Source organism: Protopterus annectens, chromosome 3.part0 (assembly GCF_019279795.1).
Source record: "Protopterus annectens isolate FY-2018-M chromosome 3.part0, PAN1.0, whole genome shotgun sequence".
Taxonomy (NCBI): Eukaryota; Metazoa; Chordata; order Ceratodontiformes; family Protopteridae; genus Protopterus; species Protopterus annectens.
The window spans coordinates 1,885,463,110-1,885,480,911 of record NC_056731.1 but is presented as its reverse complement, the minus strand read 5'-3'; the positions used below and the strand labels follow the sequence as shown (position 1 = coordinate 1,885,480,911).

Genomic DNA, 17,802 nt, shown 5'->3' with positions numbered 1-17,802 from the left:
CTTCATATGACAAACTCACAACAACTTAACAGCACATGGTTGGTGATAGCTAGCACAAATATCAAGTATTTTATTGCTAAAAAATTATAACGATGGGGGTTTCCAAATAAACAGCTGCTCACTGTGTCATGGGAGAGCTTCTACGAAGTAAATTGTTGACATAGCTTTAAAGTTTTCATATCTAAAAGTCTAAAACACAGACAACAGGGATTGCATTCTGCTTTATTCAGATATTGATCCTGGCTTAAACATAACAAAAAGATATAGTTTGTCTTTTAAAATGATAATAATTTCTGGTTGAGTATCTGGACTAGTCTGCCTCCTATTTTGTTTAAGATGCTGACATTTTTACCAGATATTGCTACAAAATGAATTAACATTTTCCATTGAAAGAGATAGATACTCACAGCAGGACCCTTTGGTCCAGGGAAACCAATGGAACCAGGCTGACCTCTTGGACCAGTAGGACCAGGGGGACCAGTACGACCTTCTTGGCCAGCAGCTCCCTTAAGAGAAAAAAAATAATTTGTAAGGTTGGTTATAATATGTCACAAATGAACACAAATCACATTTATATACTAAAAATTCTTGTTTTCTACCTTTATATTCAGTAATGGTATATTCCGTAGGAAACATGAGCTCTTCGATATAATTGCCATAGCACCTTCTTATCTAAAACATTATAGTACGCCACGACACCCTTATACAATATATATGTAGTGATTCAAAATGTAATAGCACTTCTGCTTTTTATTTGCGATGATGCTGTAATTAACAACATTGTATTAGTGCTTCATATTTCTTCTCTGTATCTGTGTAAATGTATGTAAGTGTCAGATATCTATCTATGTATCTATGGCTCTGTCTATCTATTTCTATAAAGCCTCGGGTGTGGAAGTATGCAGTAAAGCTGTAGGGGGGGGGTGGTGGTTGCACAGCTTTTTTATGTTTTTGAAGCAGCTGGGATTTGCTTGTATTTATATATTTACCATACCTCAATATGCCTTATTTTACTTATGAAAATGTTCTCTTCTTAATTGTACTCATAAATGTAAGCAAATGAGCAAAAACAATTATTGATATTGTGGACAGAAAAAAAAAAAAAAAAAAAATATATATATATATATATATATATATATATATATATATATCAATAAATAACTTTCATTGTACTACTAGTTTTTACCATTTCCTACTCTCCCCAGCATCCAGAGTGCACTGCACAGGTGTATAGAGCTGAAGCCTGCATTTCTAAGGTTCCTGCACGAATGCACTTTGCTCCCTGTTTTAGGATATTAATTACTTCTGAATGCATTCATAAATAATATGGGAGGCTCTTAGCAGCAGAGCATATTTACCCAGTAATGTAGTCACAAAGACAATTTTTTTGTTTTGTTGTACTCTGTCTACCTCAAAGGCTGGTAAAAAAAGCCAGCCGGCTAATTGTTATGTTCTAAAAAAATTATGTTTTAAAGTACAGTTCTTCCTTCTTGTATAGTACGCCATGTATGAACCTTAGATAATTAATTTATTAACTTGGGATACAGGTAGGTGCAGATGGGTGTGCCTCAAACAATAAAAAGCATATCTTTGATTGACTTTTATACCTCTTAAGTGCTGATGATAAATCTTGCCCTGTCGTCATCTAACATTAGTGTATCATCTACCATCTCAGTAAAACTAAATGTATTCCACGAAGTCCATCGACTTATGTTAGACATTTTTTTCTGAGTAGGGTTTAGTTGCTTCAACATAGTTTATTTTTTCTCCATAGCTTAGTATATATATCTTTCAGTATATCAGCATAACTTTTCATTTTTGCCTCTTGTGTTACAAAACATACTGCTTGCATATAACTGACATACCTGCAAAATGAAATATCCACAAACAAGACATGAGCATTAAAGATGAAATTAATAATATACTTTATTAATAATATACTTACAGCTAGACCTTCTTTGCCTGCAGGGCCAGAGGTTCCAGGAGTACCAGGCAGTCCCTGAAAGAAAAAAGAATATGATTTTGCAATGAACTTTCAGTTTACCTACCAGTAACAACACTAATAGGAAACAACACATTCATTTAATAGTACAATGGACTACAATAGCTTGTGTTGCCATGGTATTAGCAGTTACCAGACAATAACAAGTAAAAAGCATAGTCTATATGGGGCACTGACTGTGACTTAATGTGTGCCACATATATTGTCAGTTGTTTATAGTGCAATAATAGAAATATCTAATTCTATTTAATGTAGAAGTATACTAACATATATCATGGAAATACTCCTGTAAGATATTTTGAATGAGTATTTCAGGGTGGCATTTTCACTTCTGTGCTAAATATAGTATTACCATCAGAATGACTCATAGTCATCTTTTCCGTGTGACATTTCATTTGTTAGCTGTTTCACTCCATAGATTTTACCCTTTTTGTCACCGTTTATTGATTTCTTATTTATGGTTCATTCTCAGGTAATGCTGAAGTCAAACTCTACCCAGCTGTTACCTTCCTCATTCTCAGGTTTGGCATTTGTTCATGTTCATAAACAATGTATTTGGCAACTTAAAACATGATACATTATACACCATCTTCCATTTATCCTAAAACCATTCTTCACTGACCTGTGACTCAATTTCCCACCCTCAGCAATCAGCTAAATGTGACACACAGCTTCTGATACCTAAATCATACAGGTGTGCTCTTCAAACATGTTACTGCTTTTAAGAGTGAATAATAGTTTTCTAAAATATACGTACTGGCTGTTAAAATATTACTGCCCTTTATAAAAAATGGCTTTGTAAGCAAAACAGGTGTAATAATATATAGGAAGTCTATAATTATTTCCTGTACACTCGACTGATTTCATGATCTCAGACTTTTCACTCATTATCTTTAATATTATTGTTTTGATCAGTATAGAAAGCCATAAATTGATAAACAATGCCATTAAGTATTGCAGTCCTTTCATTCAACACAATTATTTTTTTCTATTATACCTTAGCGTTCTTAATGTTCTTCTCCTTTTGGCTTTTTCTGTTAGGGGTCCCCGCAGTGGAACAATGGTGTGCAGCATGACTGGCAGTGGAGTTTTATGGTGCTGCGTTGCCAGCCTGGTACCCAACCTCACAAACACACACACACACACACACACACACACACACACACACACACACACACACACACACACACACACACATACACACACATACACACGCACACACACGCACACACACACACCTAGGCCCAATTTAGAGTGTCCACTCCACCTGCAACATGTCTTTGGGATGTGGGAGGAGACCAGACCACCCGGAGGAAACCCACAGGACTGCAGGGAGGACATGCAGATTCTGCACAGAAGGCAGCCCGGCTGAGAACTGAACTGGAGAACCTCTTGCTGTGAGGTGGCAGCGCTAACCTCTGCACCACTGTGGCTTCCCCACTTTAGCATTGTTAATGTTACCATTCATAAAAATACCGGCATGACAGAAACTATAAAAATACAATGTGATCTCACTGCAGCCGATAAACAATAGACATTAAAGTCTATTATTTTAATAAAATATGTTTGAAACACTGACAATGAGCAATGACATATACAGATGATATTACTTAGCAGGACACTGTGCAGTACCATTTGTGTCATGGCAAGACACTACATCAGCAGTCTAGTATTAAACGGTCAGTGCCAGATGGACAAATCAATGACCATCTTCCTGGTAATGAAGAACAAATAGATAGTGAAGCTGTAAATGCCTGTGTGACTTTCTACATCTTATCGAAAGGAAGGCATCATGCAGACAAAGGGACACTAGGAGTTAACTTCAGAAACAATACCACCAGTTTGAGAATAAAGCATTAAAATAAAAGTTGAAGATTGTGATAAGTAACATCCTAGGGAACAAAAAAGATAATTTATTTGTTTCAATAATATTTGCATGGTAACGGAAAACATATATTTCTAAACTGACCCTTGCACCAGTCTGGCCAGGTTCACCAGCACGGCCAGCATCCCCGGGAGGTCCTCTGGCACCTCCTTCACCAGAAGCACCACGGTCACCTGGGAGACCCTGTGAAAGATCAACATATATGTTTCAGTGAAAATCTCCAAAGCAGATAATGGACATAAGAAAAAACAATGCTTAAATATGCTGTATGATCACACATTTTATTACATGCTGAGATAATAATTACTGACTAGAAAAATAGATATAAACATATTAGTAAGAAAAGCCAATAGGTTAGTGCTAGGCTATCTGCTTTATTGGGCCATTTTAAGCTAGACAATTTCCCTCAAATCAAGCTCTGTACCTTGTATCCATGTGGTACACACCTTAACCACTATGCCAGCCCGTAAACCCCAAACCCAAACCCTGGTTACTTACCATAGCACCAGCACGACCATCTGCACCAGGGAAACCACGGTTACCAGGTGCTCCCTAGGAAGGAACAGAAAACATTTAATTAGTAAGTCGGCACGGATAATCACCACACTCATCAACTAAATCATTATCTTAATCCAAGAAGAATTTCTGCAACTGCTATGAAGTGTACATAACTAGCTCTGGTAAAATGCTCCCATAAATATAGAAACGTTTGTTTCGTTTACAGTTTGAAACCATTAGTTATAGTTTGCCATATGTGTGTGAATTTGTATGCTTCTGTGTGATTTCCTAGACTTCTGAGAAATTCTACAATATCTACAATTTCAGTCATTCATGTGGCTTACAAAAAGCCGTTGATGACATGTTTTAATGGAGAAAATAAAATAGTCTACTGAATTATCATAGAAAGGATTCTACCAGTAGCTTTACTGTTATACTACCTGTGTTTTTTTGATACGCGGGTCTAGTGTGTCTGTTGTGGAATGTAGTAAATGTATCTGTTAATCAAGGGATAGTACATAAAAGAAAAAAAATATATAAAAATAAAAAGCTTAGGGGGCAAGTATAAAGCTGTATCATGCATGGCAGTTCCAGTCTGTGTTTAGTTCTGCAGTGATCTCCCAGTTAATACTTACTCGTTCTCCACGGTTACCAGCAGGTCCAGCAGCTCCAACTTCACCAGTAGGGCCTCTCTTGCCTTCCTCTCCATGATTACCAGCAGCTCCTGCAGGTCCGACATCACCCTGGCGGTTACAAATCATTAAACAATCAGCTGATAATTCTCCACTGTATCACACAAATAGAGGCCAACTTAAGAAGAAACCTTGCACTTACAGGTTCACCACGATTTCCAGTTTCTCCTTTGAGACCAGCAGGTCCAGGATCACCCTAAAATCAGTGATTAACATCAATTAACTTGATGAAGATGCATACATTATTTAGATAAAAGAGTGCATTAGTAAGAAGAGCAAGAGAAATGCTTAATTCATTTGTGTCCTGCAAATTTTTCTGGAAGTATAAATATATATGACAACCTGTAGGTATATGCACGTGTGTGTGTGTGTGTGTGTGTGTGTGTGTGTGTGTGTGTGTGTGTGTGTGTGTGTGTGTGTGTGTGTGTGTGTGTGTGCGTGTGTGTGTGTGTGTGTGTGTGTGTGTGTGTGTGTGTGTGTGTGTGTGTGTGTGCGTGCGTGCGTGCGTGTGTGTGTGTGTGTGTGTGTGTGTGTGTGTGCTCACGGTACATGTGGATGATTGTAAGGGTGTAATACCTTTATATTACTCACAATGAAGGCAAGTGGTAAAGTGAAGGAACCCCTCACCCAGCTTACAATATTTTAATATATTCCGTTTTTTTATAAAATATTTAGTCTTTGCCATCACTATTTCTTTATTTATTTCTTGGAGAATACCGTGGTCAGAATTCTATTTAATGACTTCTTTTATTTCAAATAAAAAAAAAACTGTATTATATTACTGTAGTAATGAATCTCTAGAAATAAAATCCAAAACTGGTTTCTTGTATCCTTTCAAAAGAACCATTGTAAACCATTGAGTTTCATGAGATAACATTTTGAAATCTTGACCAGTATAGATTTTTTTATGTGATCACCATTTTCTCCCTTGACACCAGTGGGACCTACATTACCAATACATTAGTCATTAAAACTGGCTAAACTGAACAAGTGAAGTAACGTTATATAAATAAGGATCATACTAGGGTAACTATCTGACACCATGTTATTGGACAGCAAAGAACTGGTTACTGAAAATTAAACAGCAGATGTAAAAACTAAAGTACTCTTCTGTCGAATATGCATGACCCAAAAATCTAAAAGACAGCCTCTAGTAAATATATGTTATGTAAATGATATCTCTGACTTACACCCAATCCTCTTGGCCCAACGGGACCAGCTTGACCAGATGGACCAGGAATGCCACGAGCACCAGGGAAACCAGGAGCACCAGCAGCACCAGGGGCACCCTAGGATGTGCATAGAAAGAACCGGAAAACCAGTTAGTACTTTAACAATGAGTTTGTATCCATAACTGTTTAGCAGCAGGAGAAGTGCCACACTTACAGCTGCTCCCTTAGCTCCAGGAAGACCATTCACTCCAGGATTGCCCTAGGAAAAAGGAAGGAAAACAAAAGGAAATGAAATGCCTTTTCATTTTAAATAAGATATTGCTTTCATGCATGGAATCATATTTATTTGTTGATCATGAATAAATCTTACAGAGGGACCAACTGGACCAGATGCACCAGAAGGACCAGGTTCACCTCTGGGACCAGCGGGACCTGCGAGACCTCTGCTACCAGCCAAACCTACATGACCCTGTGAAACAAAAACAGAAAAGGTTTAGTAGAGCAAAAAATGTGGAAATATATTTAAATTGCTTTTTTTACACATAATTTTTTAGTTTAGAGATTCAGACTGGTAGTACAGACAGTGAGCAGTGAGGAAGTCAAGCATTTGGTGACATATGTTACAATGCACTTTCAATTTTAGAATATCAAATTTTACAGGCTAAACAAAGGCTTTGATGAAAATCTAGAGCAGAAATATTCCCAATGATGTTACAGCGGATTACTTCTCTGTCTCAGACCCTGGCCTCAGTGAATTGGACCTAAACTGAAATCTGGAAGAATATAAACTGCATTGCTAGTGTGTCACTCTGGCCCAACTTTTAACCCAAGCTGACTAAAAATGTTTTGCTAGAATAATGCACATGCAATTAAACAAACAATAAAGAGAAAACTAACCGATAAAAATGTACATCTTGAACATAGTACAACCGAATGGTGTGTGTGTGTGTGTGTGTGTGTGTGTGTGTGTGATGGATGGAATAATTCTCTGCTCAGGACTGTCTTTCAGCTTTATCCACATTGGTTGCTGGAATATGTCATGTTTGATCATAGTATTTAGTGGCAATAATTACCAATCACCATTTAATTCTTCCTGTTGCATTCTTTTATAGCATGTAGCACATTTTGGATATGTGGTATAACGCTAAATATCTCACAGATTTGAGCCTGGTGGATATAGTCATTGGCCTTTGTGTATTTCAAAATGGTGGAAGAACATTTTTGACAAAATCTCACAGTTCTGGAACTGTGGAAGTTGGGGTGTTGTGACTCCTGTACCCCACCTACTATGTTAGCATGAAGCCCTATTTCTCCTTTCCATTTATCTGACTTATCTCTCAGTGTTGTCTGAAACAAACTGAGCTGAGACAGTGTAGTAATTAGAGTCCTGGCTTTATATGCCAGCGTTCATGGTTTGAGTACCAAGACAGGCAACTTACTTTCACTAAGAAGCGATCTCTGCTTGACTTACAAACCCATGTCTGACCCAGCTCTGTTAGAAATGCTACATCTAAAGAAATCCCAATCCCTCCGCACCACACACTCCAGAGACCTCAACCTCATTATCACAATCAACAGAACATGCTGGAGGGACAGGTTCATAACCCTGAGACTGCCTATGCTCTGGAATAGACTTCCCATACATGTCAAGCAGAGCACCTCATTGGCTTTCTTCAAGAGAAATCTTGATGAGTGGATGGGAAATAGAAAGTTCACCCTGGGGATCACTCCAGTGGCTCTACTTGATAGAGGCACTGGGAATTAATGTCGGGCGGCACAAAGGCAGGGCACTTCCATGGGCTAGACTTGTAAAGGCTCCAGGGCCATTAGCCTAGTACACACCTATGAACCTATGATACAGTACTGTTGTGATAATACATAGTATAAAAATCATTCAACAAAATGCAGGAATAAGGTTAGAGATATGTGAAAAGTGATACCACCATTGAGGTATCAGATCTGTGAGTACATTAACAGCCAATTACTATTCCATTGTGTTAGCTGCTAATACTTATACTGCAATATATAGTGACATCAGTGACACAGGAAATGTTAGCATTAATTTCAGATTATTAAAAAAATGTGTCAAATGGATCAGTACCTTTACAGATAAAGTTTACTCTTTACTATTAATGACTATAGTATTGGAAAAATTGGTGATATATTTATGTGCCTAGCTATCCATGAGTTGTCTAAATCCTCTGTATGTATAGTGTATATTTCTATAAGTACCTGTCTGTATATCTATATCTATTTATCTATCTATATATAGATATATGTATATATGTATGTATTTATACATTTCTTTCTGTTTTATTTCTCTCTCTTGCAAGCTATTCATCTATAAGTTTAGCTGTCTGTTTTATCCATGTAACTTAAGTAACTACATGAATGAATTGCTGAATTGTGGTTTGGCGACTTTTGTTAGGATTGCTCCTATTTGTCAAGGGTAACATTTCTCAACAACCAAACGTGTTTGTAGAATTTAATCACCAGAGCTATGCATTTTTATCAGTATGATGGATTGAGTTTTCTCAGTTCTACTTGGAACTAAACTTTGCAAACACAAAAGAAATCAATTTTATATTTGATGGAAGAACCTATATATTACAGTGTATTGTGTGATTCATTCAAAAGTGGTCTTAATTTTAATCAAACTTAGAAGAAACAAGTCACAGCTTTAAAAACTAGGAAAAAGTTTAAAGATTATATAGTGCTAATTATCATATCAAATTAATTTTCAGATCTTCACACTTGTGGAAGCTTTTTCAATGTGGCTGTGTATAATTACAGAGTAGCAGACTCTACATATTCTGCTGGGTGAAAGTCTTTGATAGCATAGGATGCATCTGGGTCTCTGACTTGCTCCTTTGCAAATTTTCCCAAGTTGCATATTTTATTCACATGTGGGATGTTGATTGAGAATGAAGGAGTGCCCTAAAGTTTTGCACGTGTCTTGTTTTCCTGAGGTCTGCTATCATTTCTTGATTCTGGCAGCAGTTTGGTGTTTTCTTAAAAAGGCAACATAGGAACAATGCTAGGCAAGCAACCTCTAGAACTGTAAGATGCATTGTCATAGTCTCTTATGGAGACACACTTAAAAGTTATTGCTACTCTTTTCAATCGCTTCATAGTAAGGCAAATTGAGTAGTACTGATGTAAGAAGGTTGTATTCTTTCTATTCCATCACTTCTCAGTAGATAAATCTGTTATGCTTTATTGATGCCTAAAATATCATGTGTAATGCTTTCATTATTCATCTATTTTCTATAGTAATTTATCCATTTTCAGGTAACAGGAGACAGAACCTATTCTGGTGACAAATAGGATTAAAGGCAGAAAACAGACTCTAATAGGGTGACAGTCCCTTGTAGTAAATATACACCTTTGCATCTATCTAATTTAGCATTGCAGTTAACACATCATCATGCATAAGGTCCAAGTGAGAAAAAGAAAAAACAGTAGGAACCAGTGTGGGCCTAAGGTAGTTATACAAACACTATACTGATAGCATCCCAGCAGAGAACTGAACCAGAGGTTCAAACTAACAAACAGGAACACCACCACTACCAAGTGTGCCATCCCACTATTGTTTCAAGCTAATAAATTATGGATAATGGATCCTGTTTGGATTACTGACAGCTCCCCCCCACTTCTTTTTCTGAATAACCAATTGCATATTTCACTCCTTCTCTCATTCATCATGTAATGGAAATATCCTTTTATGTGACTTATAAAAGCAAGTATTACACTGAATAAAGTACAAGAGACATGAGCAAGGCTATGCAGTTATTTCAGCTTTGGATAGATGTCAATACTTGTTTTGTCAGCAGTGAGAATTTATGCATAAAATAAAAATGAAACAATGTCCAACTTCTTACCTTGGCACCAACGGGGCCAGGGAATCCAGGAGCACCTGTGGAACCGGCAGGCCCCTAAAGAAAACAAATTAATTGGGTCAGATGCTTTAATAAACAAATACAACACAACACAACTGATGCTTTAATAAACAAGTACAACATGTCAGATGCTTTAATTCAGTAGGAGAACTGGCAACAAGGAAACATTTATTCCTGATCAAAGTGAGGCTATGAACTAAAAACAAGAGTTTCTGGTCAAAAACATCACATACCAAATTCACATTTCTTCGGCATAAAAGCATCAATATTTTAATTCCCATATTTTGCCATTTACATGTTTTATCCTACATACAGAACAGACTAGATTTAGAGAATCTCACAGTTATCCACGAGGCCATGTGTAACTAAGTTCAAGGAAAGATACCCAGCTGTGAATCTGAAATAACTGGTCCCTCTGCTCACAGAGGTGTTAATGTAGTACAAGCCGTGTGTCCTGAGTGCCTGAAGCAACTGCTGGGGGTGGGGGGACAATTTAAAATCTGTTGACCATAGCAATAGGGCATGGTTTTGAGTCAATATTTCATTTTAAACATATCAGCCCACCAATCAGGAGGCCCAGTGGCTTAATACTGAAGGCATCAGCCTGTGGAGCTGGTGAGTGTGGGTTCAAGTCCCACCTGGTTTGATGGTTGTTTAGCTTTCAAAACAGATCTTAACTCTGGCACACAAAAAAGGAGAAGATATAATGTTCCTTGCTATAGCTGGTCTGTACTGTTAGTACACGTCTCAGGCATCAGGTCATTATACAATATGGACCTAGTTGTTCATGTACTGGATAAGGCACTACCCCAAACTTGTAAACAAAGTTCTCATACAAGAGATTCCAAATGAAGCCATATTTGCTCCCTTCAGTAATGTATGTAAAGAAGGAATTATGCAAGCCTTCTGGAGAAGTACAAATTTTACTTTTATAGTTACTTCTTCTCAGTGATACCCACATGCCTATAGTGTGCTTGTGTGTGTGTGTGTGTGTGTGTGTGTGTGTGTGTGTGTGTGTGTGTGTGTGTGTGTGTGTATGTGCATGTGTGTGTGTGTGTGTGTGTGTGTGTGTGTGTGTGTGTATGTGTGTGTGTGTGTGTGTGTGTGTGTGTGTGTGTGTGTGTGTGTGTGTGTGTGTGTGTGGGTGTGTATGTGCATGTGTGTGTGTGTGTGTGTGTGTGTGTGTGTGTGTGTGTGTGTGTGTGCATGTGTGTGTGTGTGTGTGTGTGCATGTGTGTGTGTGTGTGTGTGTGTGTGTGTGTGTGTGTGTGTGTGTGTGCATGTGTGTGTGTGTGTGTGTGTGTGTGTGTGTGTGTGTATGTGCATGTGTGTGTGTGTGTGTGTGTGTGTGTGTGTGTGTGTGTGTGTGTATGTGCATGTGTGTGTGTGTGTGTGTGTGTGTGTGTGTGTGTGTGTGTGTGTGTGTGTGTGTGTGTGTGTATGTGCATGTGTGTGTGTGTGTGTGTGTGTGTGTGTGTGTGTGTGCGCCATATGCCTTAAAGTGAATATCAATACATATTAGTGATTGTTGCTATAATTACTGTGCACAGTAATGACCTTTCAAGACATGTAGCGCTCTGATTTTAATTAGTTATTTTATTTATTTAACATTTGTTGACTGGGAAAGTCAGACTAGGACAGAGCCTATTTTCAGTGGAAGCCCAGGGAGAAAAGCTCCAGATGCATGTCTTTGGTATAAAATATAAAATGGATGGGGTATTGGCTAGTGATGTTCTCTGTGGGGATTTATGTTAAGATTTTCTGCATGGTTGTAACTGATTCAGATCCTCTGGCTCATTGCATAGCTAACTCTAACTTCACAAACACTCCACTGAGCAGGTATACTGATTCCTGCATGTTGTTTTGTGAATCTGGGTGCATCAATTTTCAACACCTCTGGCTGCAGTTTCTTAATACATGTGCATTGTTTTCAGGAACTCAGCTGTGGGTCACATAGCATCCTTCCCCTCTCTCTTAACCTTCATCATTGTACATTGCATAGTATTTCCCATGTGTTTTTACCCTTGTCTGCCACTAGCCATGGAAGGAATACAGTATGTGCTGCACATCTGATGTTGTTTGGTGCCTGATACATATATCAACTGTCAGGGTATGCCTTGTATACTAAATGTGGCTCCATGATGCTGAATGTTATATACTAGGAGTATGTTACTACCTGATATCATATTTGTTTCAGGCAGGTTTACTGACATATTGTGCTCCAGAACTGTCTATGATCCATCAACTCATTCATGAACATCTGGGAAAGGAAGCCACCATAGGTTGCTGTAGGCACTTGTTCTTCACTTGGCAGATGACTTCTGCAACATTGTCCTCACATTTTATAAAAATGCCTTGAAGAATACACTTGAACGTTTTTTTAGGTTTATTTAGGCCTTTTATTAGCCTTTATTAGAAGAAATGTATCATTCAAAGAACTATTATAGGGCAAATATACCTTTTATATACCTCACCCATTCCAGGGAAAAACAAATGCAAGTAACTTTTTGTAGGGTGCTTTTTAGTACTAAAGCAATACTGTCACATACTTTACAGCAGTATGTAGGACCATGATGGTTTTGTAACCCGAAGGCCATGTTAATCTATGATTTGTATGTATGTGTTTTTATTAACTGATTTGTAGCCCATTTCCATTAAAGAGCCTGGAGCACTGCTTAGTTAAGTGAATTGCTCAGTCACAAAGTAGACAAATAAGGACTAAGGGAATCGAACCCAGGACTACAGAATGAAGCTCATAGCCTTAGTTCTTGTTGCTAAGCTGCAAGACACATGTTTGTCTCTACATATGGTAACTGCATCCAATGCCACAAGTACAGCAAATGTATTTAGCTGTGTGGTATATTTTGTGAACACTGAATTTATGCTGTGATATGAGATATTTATAGTTCCATTTTTATGACATATTTTAATATCAGCCATTTGGAGAGATCTATGGGATATTTATTGCATATTCTAATATGTTATAGCTCCAAGCATATCTCTTGACTTTCTCTGTTTTTGAGAGCATCTCTAATTTTATCTCAAACTTTTTGGTCTGTTTTCATTAAATTTGCAATTTTATTAGTAAATAGTGATAAAATGGTTGCATTATGCTAATCATTGCAGTTATAGGGGTCGCTGTTTTCCCAAAATACATATTAATACAAGTTACCTTATTGCTACAATGTTTTAAACTTGCAGCACTATATATAAGAGACTCTCAGTTTAGGACCCTAAGCTCAGATTCATTTCACCTTTGTCCATAAATCCTTTCGCAGCACTGAAATGTAATCATCTGAATCTACAATCTTGTAGTTATTAAAGCAGTCTGGGAAGAATATTGTTGTAAATCTATCATATGACTGGTCTACGCAATAATACACATGTTGTTTTTTTCATTACTTTGTATTTTTTTATAAAAGAGCAGGTGGTACATAACAGTTACAAGATACAGTATGTAAAATAAAAATAACCAGATGTAACTTACAGGAGGACCAGTAGCACCAGAACTGCCATCGCTGCCTCGGGGTCCCTAAAAAATAAACCACAATATATAGTTATCCATACTGAATTTTCACTTTTCTATTCAGTTCTACTGCTTTGATGATTCTTGTAGAGTAGATACATGGCTTCAAGTTCAAGGCCATGTAGGTACTTACAACAGAGCCAGCAGGTCCAACGTGTCCCCTCTCACCAGGAAGACCACGGGCACCCTAGAAAGTAAAGAGGGGAAAAAAGAAAACATTTAAGTAACAAATATGATGAATAAACCCAATGGACTGTAGGAAAAGTTCAGTGTTTGCATTGCTGAACAATAAGCATTTATACCGTTATGTAGCATTTAACCCCCTCTCCTCCAAAAAATATTATAAATATCTTCCATTATTTTCTTAGGTATGCACAGCAATGAAATATATAATATTTGTGTGTTTATACTAACTTTTTTGTGAACAACGTAACATCTGTTGCTTAAACTTTAAATATTTGCTAGATTTTCTCTGCATAATACTGGAGTACTTATATGTATATGTAAGGTATAAGTGAGTAACTTTTAGCTATTATTGGTCCTTCTATTGCTTTAATTTACAAGATTTTTACAGCTTGTTTATTTAAGATCCATATGACTCAGTTAAAAAATACACCTTATACTAAAGTGTGCAATTTATTATTAATGCCAGTAATAGTGTTTAATGGCCACATAGTTTATTCATATTCAGTATAATTAAACAGACTCTGTTTTATTGATGCATTTTATAATAGAAGTGTGTTTGGTATTGCTATCTGTGGAATATAATACTCTCCCATGTTATTATTACAATGATTACTAACATAAATATTTTGTAATCATCTTCACTATCAGTAACATCCATCATAGTTATGAAATCAACATGCCATGTGTTAAGCTGTACAGGAGAAACATGTTTCTTTTAAGAACTTTTAGACAAAATACTTACTGCAAGACCTGGAGATCCGTTTTCACCATTGGCACCATTTTCACCCTAAATGACCAAAAATAATATTACTCATGGAATATTATACTTCACAAATCTTATGACATGAGAGAACATAAAATTAGGCATGCCATATTGTGAACACAAAGAACTGCATAAATATATCTGCAAAGTAAAACACTGAATCATGTGGTTTACAGAAGCCGTTCTGAAGCCCTTCATGCACTTTTGATTTTTACTGTATAATTTTTATAGCTATGAGTCCTGATATAATTTCTTTGCAACCTCTTGTTTTTTTCATATATTGCCTTTACCTTATTATCTATTTCCCTATGTCTGCCATCAGACCTCCCATGATACTACTGGCCCATGCACTCCCCATGGGTGAGAGCTGCTCACAGAAGACTGTCATTTAAGTAGCCATTGTGCTTTTTTTGCTTTAACCCTACCTCTCCTAGTCCCCACTTTGTCTAACACATGCCTTGCCATACTGACCCTTTGACCCATGCATTCTTCAATGTATGTAGCAATGCCATTGACATTGCAGTGCTCTGCTTGGCAAAGAACTGGACTCCTGGTCCTTGCACAAGGTGCTACACCCCTAATGCCAAGAGTTGGGGTACTTATAGTGCCATGGCAAACCACAGCACCCCCATCCCACTTTGATGGGTGAGTAAACATTGACCACATCAGTCCTATTCCCCCCCCCCCCCCAACTGGCTCTTCCAAAATCCTGTGCATTATATAAACCCAAGTCACCTGGGGTGTAGTAAATGCTTCTTCCTTGTCCACCCTAGAGATGACAGATGTCATCTGTCACTTGACCTCTGTACCACAACTGTACTCTGTTTTAAATGACCAGTAGGTCACTGAAAATGTTTAATATTTTTAAGTATAACAAAACATAAGTATTAATTTTAAGTATTTCTTTCCATAAAATCACAATGAGCTAACAAACTGAATGTTTTGGGCTACTGAAAAAGAAACTATAAAGACTGCAAATGAAATGTATATATGTTTACCAACTTCATACTGCATTTTCACATAGAAGGTGGAAGCTATGACTGTATGCATATTTGCTGCTAAAGTTAAAACAATTTACCTATATTATGTCAGTAACAATATAACTGTATAACTGGAGAGAACTAAGAAAAGAAAAAAGAAACAAAGAAAAAACACAATACTGGCAGAAGCCAAGCAGAAATGGGAAGAAAGAAATGAAGGAAGGAATGCATATCTTTGAAGATACACGTTGCACATGACAATGACATAGGAATAACCACAACTGTTTAATGCACATTCTATAAACATTATGCTCTCAAAAGATAAAGTATATTTACTGAAATAAGATATAACATTAAGTGCAACAGTACATAAGATAACACTCAGAAACAACTAAGTTGTTTCAGTCGATATAACTGTCCCTGCATCCTATACAATACACATTTTGATTGTAGTACTTACCTTAGGACCAGGATGACCAGGATGTCCTTTCTGGCCATCTAAACCAGGATGACCCTGTAGGAGACAAAGAAGGAAACAGTTAAATACGTTTGAAATACATCAGCACTGTCACTTCACCTGCACTTAAAATTGTTACTTTGTATACAGTAGAACACTGAAAATCAATAAAAATATAACTTTTTATAAAGCTACTTAGTTTAGTAACTGGCTGGAAAAAATGTATAATTTTTGTCTGCTTAAAATAGTTAGAAACTTTGAATGTAATAATTAATTGGATACCACTATGACTTCCCTGAGTGGTTTCCATTTCTTATCATTCTGCTTTGGATTCCTAGTAAAGACATAAAATAGTCGGCAAACTGTCAGTGCCTATTTTTATAAAGTTTTGCCATGTGCAAGTCAGAGGGCTTTCCTCATCTCATTTAAAAACACTCATTATAGTTGTGATGAATTTGAGATTAGCAATGTAGCCAACGCACAGAAAAAGTCAGAGACATTGCAATTACATTTTGGTAGAGGAGATAACCATATACTCTGGCAGTTGTAACCAGAGTATGCTGAATAGCCCATATTTCATTCATAGCCCTTTTTTCCACATGGGGTTGGGGTGTCACTTCAACAGAAACAATCTTCTAGAGCCAAGGTTCACACCGCGGGGTGTTTGGCACTGCTGTGGTTCTTCTTCTATGGTCTTACATGCATACTCACTCACACCAATGGCCAATTTAGAGTGAACAGTTCACCTAATACATGTGCTTGCAATATAGGAAGAAACTGGAGCACCCAGAAGAAACCCATTCAAACATAGGGAGGACATGCAGACTCTACACAAAAGGCACCCCAACTAAGGATTGAACCAGAAAACCTCTTGCTGTGAGGTGACAACATTATCAGCTGTGTCACTATGCCTCCCCACATTACCCACAAGAAATCACCTTCCCTGGATCAGTAGCATTCCTATACTGCCCATATGTAGACTCATGGAAGTAAAAAAATGCCTGTGTACCAGGACATGTAGTCCTGCATGAGACATGAACCAGTGAGTGCAGTGGTGAGTCTGGCATAAGTTACTGTTTGTACCATTCCTGATTTTCAACCAGCATTATCTAAGACTGATTCTATATCAAATGAAGAAGTTTTGAGAAGGGAAAATAATGAATTTCAAAAGGGTGAAATAAAATAAGGAGGTGAAAAATGTTGAGAATTGGACTGTAAATGCAGGAATATTACAAGGTTACACTACAAACCCTAACTAAAAGTGATCCATTGCATACCATTGCACATGTTGGATGACTGAGCCAGCTCTGGGCACAGCAGCAAAAATGTTGTAGCTTTCTGTAGCACATAAGATATATACTTTATAAAAAGGACTGCTTCCAGAGTACACAAGTACTCAATGAAACTGGTAGCAGAATTTCTGAGTGTTTTTGCAAAGTGATGGGGAACTGCATAGTCTAATACCAGATGATGTACTGTATCATAGCTAAAGTTTGTGAAAAGTTGCTGCATGTTAGCAAAACTGTTTGATGGGGAGCTATTTATCTACAGTTACAGAAATTCCACAGCTGATGATGTCTTTGGGTCCTCAACTGCACTCAACAGGAATGAATTTCAGACTCCTAAAGGTACACTGATGATACCTGCATGCAAGATGTATAATTCTGCCTGACCCCTTAATAATTCCTGTCTTTTACAAGTGGGAGCTGTGAGTTAGACACAACCAGTGTCTGAAACAATAT

General features: G+C 37.3%; 1 protein-coding gene across 1 annotated transcript in view; it reads right to left on the bottom strand.

The window, feature by feature from the left end:
* The window catches only part of LOC122797157 (collagen alpha-2(I) chain-like), a 74,876-nt gene that overhangs the window by 38,490 nt on the left and 18,584 nt on the right, over positions 1–17,802 (bottom strand). Inside the window, 14 exon segments of the mRNA XM_044065967.1 lie at positions 408–506; positions 1,946–1,999; positions 3,972–4,070; positions 4,386–4,439; positions 5,021–5,128; positions 5,220–5,273; positions 6,268–6,366; positions 6,464–6,508; positions 6,620–6,718; positions 10,131–10,184; positions 13,636–13,680; positions 13,808–13,861; positions 14,603–14,647; positions 16,064–16,117. Coding sequence (XP_043921902.1) covers positions 408–506; positions 1,946–1,999; positions 3,972–4,070; positions 4,386–4,439; positions 5,021–5,128; positions 5,220–5,273; positions 6,268–6,366; positions 6,464–6,508; positions 6,620–6,718; positions 10,131–10,184; positions 13,636–13,680; positions 13,808–13,861; positions 14,603–14,647; positions 16,064–16,117 — 963 coding nt within the window.